This window comes from Lycium barbarum, chromosome 8, assembly GCF_019175385.1.
Source record: "Lycium barbarum isolate Lr01 chromosome 8, ASM1917538v2, whole genome shotgun sequence".
NCBI classification, from domain to species: domain Eukaryota; kingdom Viridiplantae; phylum Streptophyta; class Magnoliopsida; order Solanales; family Solanaceae; genus Lycium; species Lycium barbarum.
The window spans coordinates 79350674-79372798 of NC_083344.1; the positions used below are offsets into that span (position 1 = coordinate 79350674).

At 35.6% G+C, this 22125-nt stretch overlaps 1 protein-coding gene across 1 annotated transcript; it reads right to left on the reverse strand.

Annotated features, from left to right (window-relative positions):
* Positions 1 to 13671: 13671 nt before the first annotated feature.
* On the reverse strand, positions 13672 to 16190 carry LOC132606224 (cytochrome c). The gene is made up of 3 exons (XM_060319630.1): positions 15946 to 16190; positions 14223 to 14356; positions 13672 to 13999 (listed from the first exon to the last, which is right to left on the reverse strand). Exons 1-3 carry the CDS (start codon positions 16055 to 16057, stop codon positions 13907 to 13909), a joined length of 339 nt encoding a protein of 112 aa, XP_060175613.1. The 5' UTR covers positions 16058 to 16190; the 3' UTR covers positions 13672 to 13906.
* Positions 16191 to 22125: the final 5935 nt, after the last annotated feature.

Here is a 22125-nt window from a genome sequence, read left to right on the forward strand (position 1 = left end):
TGCCTTCTTCTGAAATAATGTGACCCAAAAAATCCAAAGAGTTCAACCAGAACTCACACTTGGAAAACTTGGCATATAGTTCTCTTTTTCGAAGAATCCCAAGCACAGCTCGCAGATGCTCTGCATGATCAGCCTCTGACGGCGAGTAAACCAGAATATCATCTATAAACACAATCACGAATAAATCTAGAAAGGGTCCGAATACATGATTCATCAAATCCATGTATACGGTTGGGGCATTAGTTAGCCCGAACGATATAACACGGAACTCATAGTGGCCATATCTAGTCCGCAATCCCGTCTTCGGAATGTCCTCTTCCTTCACTCTAACCTGGTGGTATCCTGACCTCAAGTCTATCTTCGAGAGGTATTTGGCGCCTTGTAACTGATCAAATAAATCATCGATCCTCGGGAGCGGATACTTATTCTTTACGGTCACTTTATTCAATTCCCTATAATCAATACACATTCGCAAAGAGCCATCCTTCTTTCTTACAAATAACACTGGTGCTCCCCACGGTGAGGTACGAGGCTTGATAAAGCCCTTCTCAAGCAAATCTTTCAACTGCTCCTTCAATTCTTTCAACTCCGCAGGTGCCATCCTATATGGAGGAATAGATATTGGCTGAGTGTCTGGCAATAGATCGATAGTAAAATCAATCTATCTCTCTGGGGGAATGCCTAGAAACTCATTAACCACAGGAACAGACTGAAGAGTCGGCGACTCTGCTTGCACATCTTGAACTCAAACTAGGTGAAAAATATGCCCTTTTCTGATCATCTTCTCTGCCTTAAGGTAGGAAATAAACCTACCCTTCAGCGAAACAGCATTACCCTTCCACTCAAGAACTGGCTCATCGGGAAACTGAAATCGAACTATCTTTGTTCTGCAATCAACATTAGCATAACAGGAAGCCAGCCAATCCATCCCCATAACAACATCAAAATCAATCATATCTAACTGAATCAGGTCCGCTAGGGTATGACGATTACAAAATATAATGACACATCCCCGGTATACTCGCCTGCCTATAACCGGATCCCCAACTGGGTAGATGCCTTAAATGGTTTAATCGAATCAGGCTCTGTCCTAAACTTGCCAGCAACAAATGGTGTAACATATGATAAGGTGGAACCCGGATCAATCAGTGCACAAACATCATGGGAGGAAACTGATAATATACCTATAACAACATCAGGAGACGTCTCACGATCCTGCCTACCGGCCAATGCATACACACGGTGCTGAGGACCGCTCGAGCTGGATGCTCCACTCCTTTCTCTACCTCGCCCTGTTGGTGTCTGAAAAACTTTCCCTGGAGGGCGCACTGCCGAAGAAGAGCCATCCACAGACCCTGTAGGCTGAACCATACCTGTACCAACCCTCATCGGGCACTTCCTTACTCTGTGGCCTGACTGACCACAAGCATAGCAACCATCCAACCCCAATCGACACTGCCCAGCATGTATCCTACCACACTGAGCACACCGCGGCAAGGGAGGCCTGGCCTGGCCTGGCTTGGCCTGACTCTGGTCGGTACGGAGAGCCTGATACCCTAGAACTCTGGCCCGTTTCGGAATAAGAAGATCGATCAAACCTCAGACCTGAAAACCGTGGAGATGCACTCCCTGGTAAATGGAATGGATATCAGGGATACTGTTGTCTCTATCCTCCCCTAGACTCACCCCCAATATCTAAAGATCTGGCCCTCTTGCCATGGCCCCGGTCACAGTCTATCCTTCAGTGATGCTTGCGGTCCTCTAAATTTTGCGCATATACATGTATACGGGAGATATCCATGCTTGGCTGTAATGCGATAATCGTACAAGCATCTATCAAATGTGGCCCTAGACCAGCCACAAAGCGATGAACTCTGTCCTCCATCTCAGCCACCATGGCTGGAGCATATCTAGCCATAGAATCAAAATATACACTGTACTCCTGGACGCTCATACTGCCCTGCTCAATACGCAGAAACATGTCTGCTCGAGCTCGTCGGACCTCTGGTGGTAAATAATGGCGAATAAAAGCATATGAAAACTCTCGCCAAACCGCTGGATGGGCATCCTCGCCCCTAGATAGCTCCCAAGTCTGATACTACTGTACTGCAATATCACAAAGCCTATACGAAGCCAGCTCCATGGACACGACCTCATCCGCGTGCATAACTCTCAAGGTCCTCTGCATGCCATCAATGAATTCCTGAGGGTCCATATTTTGCTTTATCACCGAGAACTCTGGAGCACCTAACCCAAGGAAGGTCTCAACCCTCGAACTACCGGCCCTGTCACCCTCGAACTACTGGCCCTGTCTGCCTGGTAAACACCAACTCCCTGCCGCTGAGCCTGGGTGGCTACTAATCTGGTCAATAACTGTACAACATCCCGCACATCCTGGCCCGATACATCCGACTGAGGAACTGGGGCAGGTGCTGGAGGCGGCGTACGCCATGTCTCAGGCAGCCCCTCACTCTGAATCTCATCTTGGGCCCTCGTGGCTTGCCGAGTACGGCTAGTGGCCTTAATGGCGGCTCTCTGGCCCTTCCGGGCAGCTGTAGCTTTCTTGCAGGGCATCGCTGAAATCAGAACAATTCATCAGAAAGCGAATGCTTAACACAGAGCTCTATCGCACAATCTAAGAAGGAGAAAGAATGACAATTTCCAAACTGCCTTGTAGCCTCCTATTTATCAGTGTGGTGCACAACACGCCCATAAACAAGACTCTACTAGACACGGTCTGTAGACAACCCTAGGACGGAACTGCTATGATACCACTTCTGTCACAACCCAAACCGATGAGTCGTGACGAGTGTCTGACCTCTAGCGACCAAACACCCCTATACTCATATCTGAATCTTATTGGACATCTAGGGACAATACATGACTTAAAATGATCTCATAAATAGGCGACATCATGAACACTGAACAATCTATATATACATAAACATGCTGAAAAATCAGTGCAAGCCAGCTAGGCTGCTACATATATTGTACACAAAAGAATAGAAGCCGACAAAGCTACATCATCTGACTAATACATACAACTGTCTACAGACATCTACTAGAATAAAAGCTATAGAAAGGACGGGACAGGGCCCCGTCATACCCATGTGCATATACATCTCAAAAGAGCTAGCATACCAAAAATAGACTGCAACTCCGGATCAAATGGAGTGCACTGATCGCTGCTAGATAAAAGTCCTACTAAGCTGGACCACCTGTCTGTCTACCTGTGCCTGCGGGCATGAATGCAGCCCCCCGAGTAACGGGGAGTCAGTACGGATAATGTACCAAGTATGTAAGGCATAAGAACAACATATATATCCAAGAATCATGAATAAGATCTAAACTGATAAGCTGAAATGACTATCTGCATGTACTTGTATGAACTAATATTTGTATGTATCTGCATAAATCTGTGAAACTGACAATGCCACTGTGGGCGCATAATATGCATGCCCATGCCTATCAATGAAGGTCATACATCTGTATATATATATATATATATATATATATATATGTGTGTGTGTGTGTGTGCGTATATAACGCCTGATATATGTGCGTGTATAACACTTGTCTCTCTTCTCATATCATATCGGCCTCTCGGCGGCCATCATCATATACATTGCTGCGGTACGTGCAGCCTGATTCTCATATCATCATCATAGTGGTAATGCATGTATAACACCTATCTCTCTTCTCATACTCCACATATATCTAATATTCGCGTATATAACGCCTTCTGGTCACGGGTCAATGTACATAAATATATAATGAACGTAATGCATGAATAAACTGTATACATAGAACTGGCTACATAAAACTTGACCCATGAACAAAAGGAACACTCATAAGCGAGGTACATGAACATCAAAGACTGAAGTACTTCTAATGCTTCTAAGAGTAGAGTAAATTGGAAGCTCTTTTACTCGCTTGTTGGCTCATATCATAGGATCATGCCAAAAGAAAGAAAGGATAGCCTTAACATACCTTGAAGTATATCCAGTCGTCCAACTTCTATCTCTCGAACTTGCAAGTATACAATTAAGATAACATAGGCCTTAATTAGACTATTTGCCTCGCTTACTAACCATCTTTAAATACATATAGAGCTTAACGAATTACCGACAACATTTCCCCTGTAAACTCAACACTCCTTCAACTTCCCATCCAATCTAACATCAACCACAATACCCACAACACAATGACAACACACACACACACACACACACACACACACACATATATATATATATATATATATATATATATATATATATATATATCAAAATATGCTTAAATCCATTCCCAATCATCTCTTAAAATAACCCTAATTCACTATATTACCCTTCATCAGCTTACCACTTCCATAAGTATTCTCTCTCTACTTAAAATCACTAAAACTCTTTATAATAAACCCAAATACAAGGGTAGAAATCATTTACATACCTTGAGGGGTCTAAGATTCCAAGAATCACTTCAACTCCAACTTTCTAAGCTTCACAACCTTGAAGAAACCCTAGAAATAACCTTCTTCTTCACAAGCACAGGTTTACAAGGCTCGCATATTACCAAATCTCCACTAATAATGATGGAAAATATTGGGAGAGAAAATACTAGGGTTTTTTTGATTTGGAATGGAGGAAAATGAGAAATAAAGTCGTGGGTCTTATATTTATACCTGAAAATAAAAAGCTACAGCGGTGCGGGTCGACGACCCGTCGACGTGTCAACGGTCCGTCGACTTGCTCTGTCAACCTGCGCCTGTAGATGCAAGGCCGCGGAACCCTGTCGACGTCGCATAACGACGGTCCGTCGACCATGTCGACGACCCGTCGATGATGACTGGTGTCTGCAGATTTTATCAGATTCAGCTCAGGTCGCGTCGATTTGATTCGCTCAACTTCTAATCCTGCAAATTGCCAGGAATACCTGATGGTACCCTTGTACACGGGGTAAGATACTTACTACCTCCAAACTCAGGCTCGGGTCTCTATTCCAAAGGCATACCCGACTAGAAAATCATAGGTTCTACTACAATGAAAACGGGAGGTTCAACATCTCTGATCTCCTATTATTAGTCCTATCCTCATTAGTTGTCTTATCTAACTAGTGAAGTAAATTTGTTAAGAAAGTAGACTGATATGCCATACCCTCTTGCATCTGTATTGATATTCATACATGTATAGGCCCTAGTTTGATAGATGATCCTAAGTGTTCAAACTTAACAAGTCCAAAATAATAAAGGAAAGAATGGAATAAAGTAGTTTGGTCATGTTTGGTCCAATCTTGAACAGTTTAGAGATTGAGACTGTTGTTTTGAATCATGAGGTCTGTTTTCTTTTCTTTGTACATGAGTGAAGAATGTGGTGATAATAACTTATGGTCCTTTATTGTCTAGGCTTAAGAGATGGAAATATGTAGGAAAGATCTTATAAGTCTAGTCTGAATAAAAGAAGAGGATAAAAAGAAAGAAAAAAGAGGGGAAACTGTGGCTGAAACCTTAAGGAAATGTTTGGTTTTAATATATGAATTGTCAAGTCTTTCTTTTGGTATATGCTCAAGGGTAATAAAAGAGGATCATAAGTGTAGATGTGTGGGTTGAAACCACTTGACTAATGGGAAAGTTTTCTAAAGACATCTTAGGAGAAGATTGAGAAAGGGTCAAGCATCACTTGACCCATAGTATCTTTCTTCCCAAAATAAGAGATTGTCATGGCATTCCTCATAAGTCTATGGGGTGTAACCTATTACATTTGCACATTTGGTATTCTCTTTGCCATTTGCAGAGTTAAAAGGATCCTAAAAATGAATTTCTTGTGCCTTTATTAATTGTTCACTCAGATTAATAAACCTGGTCTTGAGGTTTGACTATAGACTTAAATGAATTATGTTGGTCTGCTCTGATATGTTTTAAGAGAAATGGGTTGACTAGGCTAGATAATGTGTGGTAATTTGAAAGATTGCAGTAAAACTGGAAAGAGGAAAAGGCTTTCAAAAGGAATATTGTTTGTTCTGAAAATAAGGCAAGAAATTTTTATGTGGATGATATAATAAGGTAGATTCCTTAATATTTGGTTAGGCTGGGTTCATAATTAAGATTTTTATGTGAATTCTGTGTGCATTGATATGATTTCAATTTGTGCTTGAGAGATGGTTTGTTTTCTCCCTTTTTCTAAGTAATGGTAAGACCTTAAAAATAAGGAAATCAGTGGGTTGCATCTATTTAAAGTGGAAATACAGTGTCTTGGGGGTATATTTGACCCTTTCTTTGTGATGCTTTAGATAATATATCATGTTTCCCATTGTGAGATATGTTCTTGAGTTTATTAGTCTAAAGTCTAAGTAGAAGATAAAAACTGAACTTAAGTCATGTTGGACAGATGTGTTTTCCCTTTTGTGCAGTATTAAAAACCAGCTAAGGATATGTTATACTTGTACAGTTTGAAAAAATGAAAACTAGAAGTAGGCCACTATTTATGAACATGTCTAAATCATGTGCATCCTCTTTTAAAATCAGCTTGGTTCTCTTTGCAATAGAATAGGATCATGAGAAAAGGTCTAAAAGGGTTGCAAAACTCTGAACTTTAAATGTTGAGTCTTTTGTGCATCCATGGGACTTTTGGCCTTGCTATTTGCTTAAGTTGTATCTGAAAGTGTAGTTGATGTACTCAAAATTGGATATATTACATAGAAGCATTAGAACTCAAAGTCTCTTGGCCTTGTTTGCAGATTCATCTTGATTTGAATTCCAGTTTATTTGTGTCTTAACCTTTAACTAAACTGTGCTGAAGGTGATGCAGCACCTCACTTGTGTTTGTTTCAACAAAAAGAAATCTGATTTCTTGGATTTGTCATATCATGTCTGTTAGAATTATAGTTTGTTTTTTTTCTTTTTATTTCTTGTATTTTCTGTGAGAATCACCTAGACTTGAGAATATGATTCCTAAAGAATGGCAAGAACCTTTAGTCGGGTTGTGCATAGGACATCTAGGCTCATTTGAAGATTTTGTCTAAATAATTCTACATGTACTCTATGAATGCCAAATTTGTTGTGCTGTACCATGTCTTGAAGCCGGTTTACCCTATCCTTGTGTGCCTTTACACTTTGTTATGTCTACTTGAATCAATATTGTTAGGAACTGTACTACTCCTATGTGATTGTCTATGTTGTGATTACTTGGTTTAGTTCAGTCTTGGCCATATTATGCCCACACAGATTACTTTCTTTTTCCATGTTTAAATCATACTTGGTGCCTTGGTCTTGGGTCATAAGGGTAACCTGCCTGATGAGTCTATCCACCTCTTCTCTCCTTGTTTTCATCTGTTCCTGTTAACTTATAATTGTTCTATAGCTATGTATATTGGACCTATCCTATTTATTCCAAGCCACGTGTGTGTATGTGGACCTGTGTCTTCCATGGTTATTGTTGGTTGAGAGAGGCAGTTTAGGTGGGAGGGGGCTTAGTTTAAGCCTTCCCCTGGTGACCAGCCATTCCGGAGGTTCATGAAACCTCTTGAACTTGTGCAGCATCAGGAATAAAGAGGCTGATGACTTGGCCTTCTCACCACCTAGGTTTGGGGTTTGAGTTTAGAGACATGGAAATACATATGTACATTATTTGGGCTTGTGAATAAATAGGATATATTGCTTGTACATGTGTATACTTGTGTATAGAATAGGAATTGTAAAAGAATAGGAGATTATGTATGTATGTGTGTATAGTTATATGTATGATAAGAACAATAAAATATAAACTAACCGGGGTCTTTGTTTCCTTCCCCTCTCTACTGCATGGCCACTCGGGCCAAGGTCCAGCCACCCTATTGGGTCAAAGGCCCAATAGGGAAATTCTTTCAAATTCGTTGAGTCTAAAAGGAGGAGAAAGGGAAGCTAATATATTGAAGGCCCAGTCATGGGTAAAAATGACACGAAGGCCCAACCATGTGTAAAAATGGTTGGGATTTGGTCCACCCCATTTTACCTTCCTTATTATATTTATGCCTTCTTTATTTGCTTAAAGTGTTTCATGTATTGTATTCATATTTGTAAAAAAACCACAAACATTATTGGAATCATTTATGTTGCGAATTAGGCATCTTAAGAAAAACGGTGCATATGCCGTTTAGATTGACTCTAGCTCCTAAAAAATTCTTTTGAAAAATCTGGATGATTTTGAAAATTAAAAATGGAAAGCAACTGCGTTTGTCCTAATAAATAATAAAATAAAGAGGTTTTCGGAAAGATAAGATAGTATATCATATTGTTCAAATTAAGACGATGAGTAAAAATTATACAAGAAATCCTTTTCAATTATTGAAATACGCTTTCTGGGTTTTGAGTTGATAAAAAATGTGATATTTTGGGCCAGAGCCCATTCAATTTGATCTTTTGAAAAACAAAATGAAAAAAGTTATTATTTGGGCTAAAGAATCCACTTGACTCTTTTTAGTATAAATTTGTAGGTAAGAAAACATGGCTGAGGCCCATATTTAATAGCTACAACAAGGTATTTTTTGGACTAGAACCCGTCCAGTTTTGTCTTTAAAAAAGAAACCAATAACATAAACCATTCTTTTGGTTAAAGCCCTTCTGATTCTTTTAAATCTTTGGTTAGAAAAATTCTAGGCTAAGGCCTACGTTTTAAATAAATGAAGTAAGGTGTTTTGGGGCCTAAAAACCAAATGGACTTCAAAGTCAAAATTTTGCTCTTGAAATAAATCTGAGACTTTATTTAAAATAAAAAATAAGTATAAATATAGCGTGCACATTTTTAAAAGGGGAATATATGCATAAGTTATTGGACCATAAATTCAATTCATTTTCTTAAGGATAAAACGTGCAAAAAATATCAAGAATCCCTTTCTTGTAAAATAAAAAAAGGGTCCAATTTTTACGTCCATGATTATAATTTTTTTTAGGTAAGGATGTTTTAGAAATGTATTAAACGGATTAACCCAGTCCACATATGAGTAAAGCATGAATAAAACCTATTCATCCAGACTATAAAAAATAAATAAACTTTCTATCCTTTTCTATATAAAAACTGTTATCCTTATATATAAAAGGAACTAATTATACACGGATATTATAAATCCTAACCTAAATACCCTATATGTAAAGGGAATATATTCAATTCTTTTCAAAAATGATATGCCACATGACAGGCTTTTGCGGGAAATAAACACTAAGTAAACAGTTCATGCAAATACTCACACACTGGAATTCGAAGGTTAACTGTATAGTACGGATCCTTAATATTAGGGTGCCTAACACCTTCCCAGGGGATCACCAGAACTCTTACCTAGAACTTTAGATTAAGAAGGATTTTTCACGGCGTATGAATAAACCCTTCAAAACTGGTTTTCCTAATTTCCTAAAAATTAGGTGGCGACTCTTTTAAAACAAAGTCTGAAAGAGCACCAACGATTTCGAAGTAGCTTTTTCCGAATGCTAACCCCGCCCGCGAAAAATGCCAACCGTCAAAGTTGGTTATAGTAGGAGCTAGGAGAAGTAGAGGTAGGCTGAAGAAGAACTTGGGGGAGGTGATTAGACAGGACATGACACAGCTCCAGTTGACTAAGGACATGACCTTAGATAGGGAGGAAAGGAGGTCAAGGATTAAGGTAGAAGGTTAGTAGTTAGTTGAGTGTTGTGGTACTTTTAGTATTGTCGTACTTTTAGGTATCACATAGTTTCTTTTTTTCGCTAATGTGTATTGATATCTGTTGTTGCACTTGTTTTGTACACTTGCTATATTTTGTTGTTGTTTTCTTCTTTGCTACTTTGAGCCGAGGGTTCTTCAGAAATAACTTTCTACCCCGCAAAGATAGATATAAAGTTTGCGTACATCCTACCCTTCTCAGATCCCACATATATTACACTGGGTATGTTGTTGTCGTTGTTTGTTGTATATGGTGGACAATCTAGAGGGAGAGTAATGCTAGATGCTTTAAGAACAAAGGAGTGCGTATTGGGAATATCAAAATGAACTGTTTATTTTTTGTATAAACAGAACTATGTTAATGATACTAATTACTACTATTATAAGAGAGGATTTCAAAATTTTGTAGTCCTCACATGAAATGTTTTGTCCATTTTACCCTAATTGAAGGTTTAATTACCTTGTAAGCTCTCACCCATTTTGGTAAATTTGAATAAGTATATGGGCTAATTAAATGTTAGGAGGAGGAATGATGTGGAAAGCTGATAGTGACACCACAAAAGATCTATTAATTCAACCAAATTTAAAATTGATCCAAAAGTTTATAGTCTTTCTTTTATGTGGAAATGATTATTAAACTTGCTTCAAATTATCTTTTTTTCTATAAAATTTATTATAGACAAGTAAAAATGTTATTGTGACATTCCCTTTCTACCTTAGTACATGCTTAATTATTAATTAAAAAATATTTTTCATGTATAGCTAAAATTGTTTGAAAAAAGTAATTGAAGAAATATTGTTAGCTCTCCAAATAATAATCTATCTTCTATATCTATATAGAATAGAAGAGGCAAAAGAAGGATAGGATGACAAGAGTCACCATCATAAAAATCAAAATTTAAAAATAAAAAATATAAAAAAAAATGCAACAGTTAAAAAAATTAAGTCTTAATTAAGTTGTTGTTCGTGCATTATGTGGCGAAAATATAGGAATCAGACGGTTATCTTCTGAAAACCCTCTGTAATACATAAAAAAGTTCAAACTATATTTTCTAACCACGTTCTCTTATCCATATCCAACACAAACTAAGGAGTCCAATTGTTCGGTTTATTTTGAATTTTTTGCACCATACTTCTTTTATGATTAGTTCATGGATATGTTTCTAATTTCATCTTACTGTGAAGGTGGTTAATACAAAACAGGTAGTCCCAAGGGGAAATCAAAGCCGTCGTATGCGACTAGCTGAATGCTTGTTGGTGATGAGACAGGGAAGGGATTTTTCACTGCTAGAAATGATCAAGGTATTAGATTGGTTTCTTATTTTTTTTTCTTTTCTTTTGGTCTCAATCCAGCATTCACTATCTATCAAGGGCCTCACAAGCTGGCAATTTCGCGGAGTCATTCAAATTTAATTATATTGGAAAGTTACGATTTTGAAGAAATAATGAAAAAGGATTTAGTTTTTGGTTAACCTGAATTGCAGAGGAAATTGGGATCTGACTATTCTTCTGGAAATTGAGATCTGAGTATTCTTCCTCTTTTTTCGGCTCAGTTGTTACCCTCTTTCTGTTTAATCATGACTATGCAGCAAACTTCTTTGGGTTTATGATTTTGGGACGCATATGTCTATGGATTCATAAGATTTAATTTGGTTGGAATCTTTTGATTGACTGTGTTGCGTCGATTTCACCGTAGACAAACATGTCAGAAAATATCAAATATCCAAAAATTTAAAATTTTTAATTTCAGAAAATAGATGATGGTTCCGTACTTACATTAACTTGATTTCTAAATATAGATAACTTTTGCGTTATCTAACTATAGATCAGTATTAGATTTGACACAGTACCTTGTTTTTGTTTACTCTCGCTTATGTTTATTTCAGATCAGTTTTCTGGATTTAAAGAGTGTTTTTTCAGGAATAGTCCCATGTAATAAAAGGATGTTGATCGTGATATGAATGTTTTTTCAACAAGTAAATGTTTGAATGACACATACTGTTTGTACTAATTTGCATTTTCTTGACGTTTTTTGGGTTGTTTGTATAATTTCTTTGTTATTATTCGTTCCGGTCTGCAGTCTCAATTGTTGGAAATACTTTTAAGTATTATATTCACTTCTAACTACATTTTATCCCAAAACAAGTAACACTTGCTATTAAAAGAAACCTGACGTAGTTTGGCCTTTGATGATTACATGAATTCATTTGTTGGACAAATGTTTCTAGGTGTTTGATGATTACATTAATTCATTGATTGGACTGAAATTTTAGGCTAAAGAGCCATGGCAGAGAAAGCCAAAAAGTTCCTGAAAGTTGGTGTGAAAAGTGGAATCCAATCACAACTTCTTAGATTCCGATTGAAGAGGAAGTATGGAGTTGCAAAAGAAAAAATTTGTTCGTGATGTTCTAAAGAGTATTTGCTTTTCTTATGTGTGATAAAATCAAGCCATTCACTTGCATAGAGTACTAAAGATTGTGCTTAAATTTCTTGTACTTTTTGGGATGAACTTGAAGTTTCCATACGACATTGTCTTTTTGTTTTTTGGTCACGCATAATATTTTTTAGTTATTATTATTTATATTATCCGCGCATTGCGCGGATATGTATACTAGTAATAATAATATAATAAATAATTGAAAACGAGAGTAATCATTTTTTACATTTTTTGGACATTGAAATGCTTTACAAAAGATAAGATAATCAACGTTTTACATAATTAAGGACAAATGGTTAGATAAACATGAAATACTAAAACTACATACACGTTTAAGAAATTACAATAGTTCATTAAGAAAAACAAACTACAATATTTTTAAAGAAAAGGAAAGATTAAAGTAAAAAAAACAAATAATTTCATTAACTTTCCTGTTCCTTTTTGTATGGTTTAATTGAAGAAACGTTTAAAGTATTTCGTTGTATCAAGACTTTTAATTATTTAATTTTAAATGCTATCTTTATTTATAAGTGAACTTCATTGATGTCATGATACAACAATCTGTAGCATTAAATATTTCTTATATTACTCGAATATCATAATTATTTTTTCTTCCAAAAAATGGGTTAGCCAATATAAGTTTAATAAAAAAAATCAAGTTAAAATCTAACTTGCATGCGTTAATTTGTTTCAAATAAAAAGGAAGTCTATATACTCTAAAAAAAATGTTGTTTTTTTAACTTACAAAAACTTTTATATAATCAAATATCCTAGAAATATTGAAAAATTATCTAACTACCTTTATAACTGATATGATACAAAAACAACATAAAAAAGCAAGAGTAGAAAAAAAAAACAATAAAAAAAAAACGAGTTGCAAATATAAATTTTAATGTAACTTGAGTCTAGCTTATCACATGCCAAATGTCGCTAGTACATTAATAGAACTGATAGAATCCCTTTAAGTATAGAAAGGGATGCACTTTTCTAGTTTGTAAATACATTTGACAACTCCTCCTTGATTCAATATATATAATACACTTATTTATTCAGAAAAATAAAAAAGGCTCGCTTAAGCTACAGACGAGACTCACATACTCACTTCAAAAGAGAAATTCTCAACTTCAAATACAACGCTCATGTAAGAGGTAAGATCTCTGATCGACCCTAACCTTCATTATTAAGCTAAAAGAGTTCTCTCTGACCTTAATTTTTATACGTTGGTCCTTGCCTTAGCCTGACTTCACCCAGTATCCAAATATCCCACCTAGTAAGTGTTACAACTATCCAAGTATTCAGGTACATTATCCCAATGGAGAATATATTATGTCCGAAAACCAGATTGTGGTTATGCCCAAGGAACTCAATGAACTAGAACAACGTTCTTTCATCCAGAGTCCACTTTTTTTGCGTTTTTTTTGGATTTGTAATGACAGACAATCAATGTATATACCTGCTTAACTGGTTATGCAGAAACATATTTCTCTCTAATGGATCAAATTTTACTTTTAAATTTGCGTAGAATAAAAGAAGAGAAAGGACCAAGAAAAGCAGCACACCACCAAAACATAATCTTGAGAGAATGATGATATTAAAGTTGGCCTTGTCTGCCAAGAGTTTTTTTACCTTTCTCCAAGAGGTAACAAAAAAATTTACTATGACCCAGTTTTCTGGGAAACAAATGAGTCAGACCATAAGAGGTCTACTTTTTTTTTTTTTTTTAAATCAATGGTTTATCTTCTTCCGCATAGCAAAACATGCCACCTATCAGACTACAAAATGGAAAATGTGTGTCAATGGTTCCTCATGCAGTAGCAGATTTCAGGTAGGCAATGAGGTCAGCGCGCTCATGTGGCTTCTTCAATCCGGGGAAAACCATCTTTGTTCCAGGTATGTACTGTAGAAACAATCAACAGCATTGCATATAAGGAACATGCAGATTTTCTTGAAAGGAAATATAAGATAGTAGAAAAGCAAAGGGAACTACAATATGTATACTTCCATGCAATTCCCACAAGGGAGGATTCAAAAAAATTATGCAGCATGGTTGAGCCATCAAATAACCTTATATCTCGATGATAAACACAAAATACCTAACATAATGAAAATGCCAATCGCACCTTCTTGGGGTTGAGCAGATAATCATACAAAGTGTTTTCTCCCCAATTCACGGCCATGTTCTTATTGGCAGCAGAGTAGGAGTAACCAGCAGTAGTTCCAGACTGCCTTCCAAAAAGTCCATTCAAATTAGGTCCTGTTAAAATAGACACCGTTGTAAGTTACAACACAACTCGCAAAACAATTCTAAAGAAAATAATTACACATCTGCCAGACACCCATCACCTAGAAAAGATATGAAAAGATAATTGTCAACATGGACCCTTTTAAGGAAGTACCAAGAGATTACGAGATTTGAGAAAACATTGGCAACAAAATCAAAGAAGGGGAAAGGACCATCTTACATATAGAAGAAGTGGGATGGAATAACTATAATACCACCCCCTCCTACGACTCATTTGTCAACCATAAAAAACGAATGGTGAACACAAAAGTAATACAACGAACATCATTATACTGGTATTCTGCAAAATGAGTATCATTAAAATAAGCTTAAAAAAATCTTGGTTTGGAATTTGCAATCATTTCTAAACTAATTCCATAGTGACAACAAAGAACACTGAGCAATCTAGTTTTCCCTTCAACAAACCATCGGTAAGTTAGCCATTAAGAGCAAAACATACTACATTTATCAAAGAAATCGAGCAACCTAGTTTTGAGATATGGCATTATTCACTTAAAAAATATGAAACTATTTAGCAGATAAACTGAACAAACAACAATTTATAGCTAGTCATTTTTCCACACAATTAAATGAGTCACAATTGGAGAAAAATAATCATCATAAGTACCATAAAGTGTTCAACTCATAAATTCCTGAATCAAGTAAATCATAATTAAATGATTGTTAAACATCTAACTAAGCAATAATCAGAAATCCAAGAAAACATTACATAGAGACAACACGTTAAACAATACCTGGAGTGCTATTTGAATTTATTCTATCTGTTTCTTTTTGGACAAACAAAATCTTAATCTAAGTTCATAGAGCAATCACTAATTTAGCTGGGACAAAAACCTTTCCTTTAAAGCGAGATCTTAAACTCAGTGTTGTCAAAATACTAATAGCTTCTTTGGATGGTTGTTACCTATTGTATTGTGTTGTTAGTTTAAATACAGTGTTTGTTTTGATTGTTACTTAAATTTTATTACATTGTAAGCATTATGTAACGATGAAATAATGATGAAAAGTCCAATTTGATGTAACGACTGATTGGGTGTGATCGAATTGTTATATGTGTGGCATTGTGTAACGACGAGAAGCAATAAGATCTTTGTATTCATCAAAAGAATACAGTACAGTACAATACAATACCACAAAATAAACTATCATATAAGTAATACAATACATTCTGCAACGATATGTAACAACCATCCAAAGAAGGTGGAAGGCATGGTGGGGCTAGCGCTTAAGAATAAGAACAAAACGTTATAATATGTATTGCCCAAAAAACAAAAGTGTCACTAATTGGAAAAAGGAAACCAAATATATGACAGTAACATCGATCTACATGGGCCCATAATTGCAGATCTGATAGAATAACCAATCAATGTTTAGCCTTCACCAAAGAAAAATAAAAACAACAACAATATATTCATGAGATGAATAAATTTGTAAACAATAAAACACATGTAGAAGCAGAAAAAGAACCATAATCATCAGATCTGACAAGAAATCTTTACACACAAAAAATAAAAGGGGTTGTAAGTAAGGAAGAAGGGTACCTTGTTTGTGACCGGCACCTTTGTCGACAGTATGGCATTGAGCACATTTAGTCTTGAAGATCTTCTCTCCTGCTTTTTCGTTACCTGGTGGTGCCTCATTAAATGATGACATTTTTCTTTGAACTGGTTTTTTCTTTTCTGAATGTAGAGGAGAAAGGCAATATAGGTTTTCTTAGAAAATTATGGTGGCTTCAAAATATAACAAGGAGGAAGAAGAAGAAGAAGAAGAAGAAGAAGAGAAGAAGAAAGCGGCTTTATAGCATGTGATGTGGTGAAGCGAATCGCTTCTTTTTTTCTAATTTTATTTATTTTTCCATATACAACTATTGGTCGGTTGGATGGTTGGTTTACAATTTGGTTCAAAATTGAACGGTCATTAATATTTTCCCAATTATTCTTTTTATTTAATATTAATATTTTATTTGCCCTATATTATTATACGTAAGAGTCAGTATTTTAAAAGGCGAGGGGTAAGGCGGGGCGTTTTACGTCTGCCTCAGTGAGGCGTAAGCCCCATGGGGTTTTAATTTTTAGTATTTTATAAAATGATATAATTATAATAAATACTTTTAAATAGGTGAAATAGCGTAAAAAATTGAAGAAAACTATAAATAAGTGTTATATATATATATATATATATATATATATATATATATATATATATATATATATGCTCCACCCCCACAAAAAAACTAATTAGAACAATCTATTATATGCTACTTACAAGTACAAGTGACTACTCGTTACTTTTTTGAGATAGTAGAAGACAAGATAAATAATTAGAAAAGAATATATATTAGGCATTCTAACAATAAAAAAAGGTCTTGACTTTTAAATTTAATGTTCCAGTTCCTTTTTAAAACATTTGAGTAATTACATGTTGACTTTTGAGAATTTAGGCATTATATTAAGGACTTATTTAACAAATTTCATTTTAGTTTGAAGAAGTTTTCTGGGCTTACGCCCCAACACGTCCCAACAAAAAACACTCTCCCCAAATGCCCGGGCGTACGCCCCGAATTGCTGGGCGTACACCTTTGGAGACTTTCGCCCCGACCCATCGCCCCGAGGCATTTTTGGTACACCCCGCCCCGAAAACGCCTTTTAAAACACTGGGACTAAGAGTTCGGTCAAAATTTTGTCCGATCTCATGCCATACTTCTCCTTTTTGTTATTCTCTTTTTTAAACACGTTAGCGTGAGTTTGCACCCACTTCCACGGTTCCACCAATGCGTACATACAATACCAGCTATTTTCATACATATTTTACTTCCAACTATTCTAATATTGGATCACTCCCTTGAAAGCATTTGTTATTATTATTATGTACGTCTTCTAGGCGGTAACCAACTTTTCAATTAAAGATCTTCTTTTAGAAAATTCTTCAGTTGATTTTTGTTCTCGTTTTTTTTTTCTGAAAATAGAGAGAAGAAAAGGAGATTGTTAAAAATAAAAAGAATTCACGTAATTTTATCTCCACTAATCGACTGTGTTGCTCTCGTTAGGATATTTTGGTTGCATTGACTGAAAGTGACAAGGAAAAAGCGGTAATGGCTATGTTTTTCCTTCACGTTAGGGTTTGGCGAAAATACAATCTTAAGAATCGTATCCAACTTCGTTTCATCTTTATTTTTGTTTCTCTATCTTTATTGTTTCATTTAAGCTGAATCAATTTTTTCAATTTGAAATCAATCTCTTAGAATATTCTTCATAAGGAAAAATACCAACACAAAAGAACAAAGTCTGGAGCCTAAATGGCATTAAAATGCCTAAAATAAATCAAATGGGGTTGTCCTTTCCACGATATACCAAAAGGGGTATATCGTGGATGGGGCAACGTTATACCCCCCCAAAAAAAAAATTCAACTTGTCAGAGTAATATAAAAAAAAAAATTGTAAAACGTGGTCCACGTTTTACAAAAATCATATTTTGTAAAACGTTGGCCAGATTTAGAGTCCGCAACTTAAATGATTCAAAAAGTGGGTCCGGGTACCAAAATAACCCATTAAAAAAAAAGTAACCAAACTATCCTTTGCGCACTAAATTAGTGCGCAATATAGGGTTTTTTTTTCCCCCAACAATTTTAAAGTTTGGAAATTTCACATTTTTCCATACTTTGACTAAAGATTAATGATGTTTCAAAACTCCGAAATATAAATATTTTATATAGAACTTGATATCTTTTTTTGCTGACAATAATATCGGCTCATTACATCAAGTATACCTAAATGTTTGGATCGTCGTTTTAGCGGTTGTAAAGTGCCCTGAAGTAAGTTTTGTTTGTTTGAATGTTGTTATCTTTAGGTTTAAGCAATATGTAGACACTTTTTATGTTTTATAGTGTTCACTAATGCTATTTGTCTTGTTTTCTCAAATTGAATTTCCAACATTGAAATTGATATTCAAAACTTCATTACCATGGGATTTGCAGAATATTAATATTTTATATAGAACCTGATATCTTTTTCTGCGAACAATAATGTAGGCTCAATACATCAAGTAGACCTAAACGTTTGGTACGTCGTTCTAGGGGTTGTAAAGTGCCCCGAAATAAGTTTTGTTTGGTGAGTTGTTATCGTTAGGTATAAGTGTTTTACTTTAGACAAGGCAATTTTATTTTAAGGAGTAGAGGGAGAAAAAAATAGTTTTAAATTGATGAAATTTTAAACGGTTATAACTTTGCGCTCGGTTGTCTGCTTTATGAGATTTTTTTTATTTGGGTATTTTTCCGAGATCCAAAAAACGCCCATTATCTCATTCAATTTGAATTTTTCCCAAAAATTAGTGCATCATTTTCATTCTTCCTTAGTAAAAATCTAATGATAAAAAGTAGATTTCAAGATGGAAATCTCGTGGTGATGAAGTTTTGAATGTCAATTTCAAAATTGGAAATTCAATTTGAGAAAACAAAATAAATAGCATTAGTGAACACTAACATAAAAAGTGTCTACATGTTGCTTAAATGCCAACTTGGCTTGGTCGGTCTAGCTATTTAACTACCTTTTACCTCAACCACTAGGGATCGAACCTTGGTGGAGGGACATGATAAGGTGTAGCCTATGAGGCCGTGGTGGTGCAAGTACGTCTTGTAGTGGAAGAGTCTCTCGTACTTGACGTATTATTTTAAATATTTTGGTATTATTTTGTTATTGTAATGAATTATTTTGTACCTCTCGTATTGGATGAATTATTTTTTAATATAATATTTTTATTTGTACATTTGAAATAAATTAATGGCTTGACTAAATAATAAAACACTTAAATCAAAACCTTATAAAATAAAACACTTAAACCTAAAGATAACAACATTCAAACAAACAAAACTTACTTGGGGGCACTTTACAACCCTTAAAATGACGATCCAAACGTTTAGGTATACTTGATGTAATGAGTCGACTTTATTGTCCGCAAAAAATATATATCAAGTTCTATATAAAATATTGATATTTCAGAATTTTGAAACATGACTAATCTTTGGTTAAAGTATGGAAAAAACGTGAAATTTCCAAACTTTAAAATTATTGGAAAAAAATATAACCTATATTGCAATTTGGTCATATTGCGCACTAAATTAGTGCGCAAAGGGTAGTTTGGTTACTTTTTTTTTTAACGGGTTATTTTGATACCCGGACTCACTTTTTGGGTCATTTAAGTTGCGGACTCTAAATCTGGCCAACGTTTTACAAAAAACATATTTTGTAAAACGTGGACCAGTCCACGTTTTACAATTTTTTTTTATTTTTTTTTGGTTATTACTCTGACAAGTAGAAATTTTTTTGGGGGTATTACGTTGCCCCATCCACGATATACCAAAACCCCATTTGGTTAATTTTGGACATTTTAATGCCATTTAGGCTCCGGACTCCAAAAGAACCTCATTTCCTAGACGTAATACGAAAAATTGATAACTCCTGAAATAAGTGGTTAAAAAGGTAATTAAAAAGATAAAGAAAGATAGGCCCTTGCAAATTTCAACTTTTTAAAACAATCACCTGAAAGAAGCTAGACCCAGTGATGCCACTGTGATTATGCTAATTTTCCCCTTTTGAAAATTTGGTTTTTACCTCATAAGATTTGTGTTTAACTTAAATCCAGCATATACCAAAGCCACCTATAAACCAACTCAGTTGTATGCATAATGAAAAACTCTTCCAAAGTGCCTCTGGAAATTGAAATCCATAAAATTTGCTTATCCGCATAATCTAGCATTACAGAGACTAAACAGGATGATCAGGCTTGCCTCCTAAAAAAATAAAAAAAAAATAAAAAAACCTGGAACTTGGCTTCCAACTGTCTAGCTGATATTTAGCAAACAATGCATTCAATTACTCAAGTTCTTCGTCTGCTTGCACATACAAATGCAGCCAAGTCATTGAATTCACACTACTTATCACCGCGTTCTGGTGTGTATGGTATGGTGCCCTTTAGTTGAACTGGCGAAGTTAACATGTGATCGAGAATAAAAGGATTCCAGAAATCAAAATTATTATGCAGCATCACTACTGTCTGCTTTTGACCTTTTACTCTTTTTCTTGGTCTTCACTTTCTTGCTTCCACTGTGTTCTTTTGATGCCTTCTTCCTTTTAACAGGCTTCACTTCCTCTTCTTCCATCTCTAATGTTTCATCTGTATCTTGTTGCTGAGGAGGTACCTGAATTTCTGAACAAGAATAATGACACCTCTACTTGTTAGGATAGTCAAATTAGATCTTATAGAAAAGAAAAGGCTAATAACGAGAAGGCGGGAAGGTGGAACAGAACAAAATTAGGTAGGGCATAGTCTGGGTGATTGTTAGTCTATTAGACTGACAAAGATGAATACAATCAAGAGTTCAATAGCTGTTGACAAAATCAACCGAAAATTTTTAAAGGCAAAAAGAGGAGTGGTGCACAAAATCGACCAAAGAACTCCAAGTATGCTCATTCCAAGCACCCATATGGTGGAATATATATAAAAAAAATGAGAATTTTTTTGTCTTCAGTTTTCCTGATAAGTTCCCATCTAAATTCAAAAAGGATTTGAAGTAACGGATTGTATACAAGAATTTAAACACCATGTGTCAGAAGCAAAATATTTATCATGTAAAAGCTAGGAGTTGTAAAAACAAAAGCACCTCTGGCAGAAAATTTTGAATCAAAAACAACACTGCTAAGATGCTGCTTCAAGAAAACCTGCAACCACATACCAGCTTGTACTTGAGAATCTTCTCTTCTACTGATTTAAGATAAATAACAGATACACATTCATCATTCATTAATTACGCCTCATCCCAAATTAGTTCAGGTTGGCTACATGAATCCTCTGTACACAGTTAACTATTTTTAAACTGGCCGTCAATCTACCGGAAGGTCCGGAACCCTACTCTTTATCCGGGCTTCGGACAGGCTGTGCTTTGATATGGGTGGAGATTTTTGTTACTGTCTCAGATCAATCCCAAGGTTTTGTAACCATGGACAATAAGTCATTTCATTCTCCGTTATTAACAGCCAACGACGTTGCTTTTAAATTTACAAGGAATACTCATCCAAATTCTCGCTTTTGTAGTATTTCTGCATATATGCATGCTTATGAAAATTCATGGCACCGTACACCCTTGGATCTGAAATGCTGCACGGTTTCAATGATGGGTAATCAGAACATGTTAACCTTGAATCTCTTTTGAGCTAACCAGTTAACTACTTTGTAACATGTAAGAGGGAAGACATAGCAGTGTGTTGAAGCATAAGATCCGAACCCAAAAAAATTATCAGCACGGACCAGGGGCGAAGCTAGGACGGCGCAAGGATAAAATTATTTTATATACATATATTGTAGATGTTGAATCCACTTGGCCTCTTCATATGTTTATTTCTTTATATTTGTTGAATCCCCTTAGTGAAAATCCTGGCTCCGCCACTAGGTAGGACTATGTCCGGGAAACCCATATACTTTATTTTTAACAAACTATTATCTTCACCAAAGGGGCAAGAAAAGAAAAAGATAAAACCCAGAAAGAAGGGTTTCTTCCTCAAGTAAAAACCTCTCCCGTAGAAATGTCACCAATTATCCCTTTAATAGACAGAGCATGTAGGTCTTGGGGACATTACAACATAGTTTAGTACTCAGTGTGACTTTGTTGAATTAGACTGTTAACTCAATAAACATTAATTTTACCAACTTCAAAGTAGAATAATGGTAAG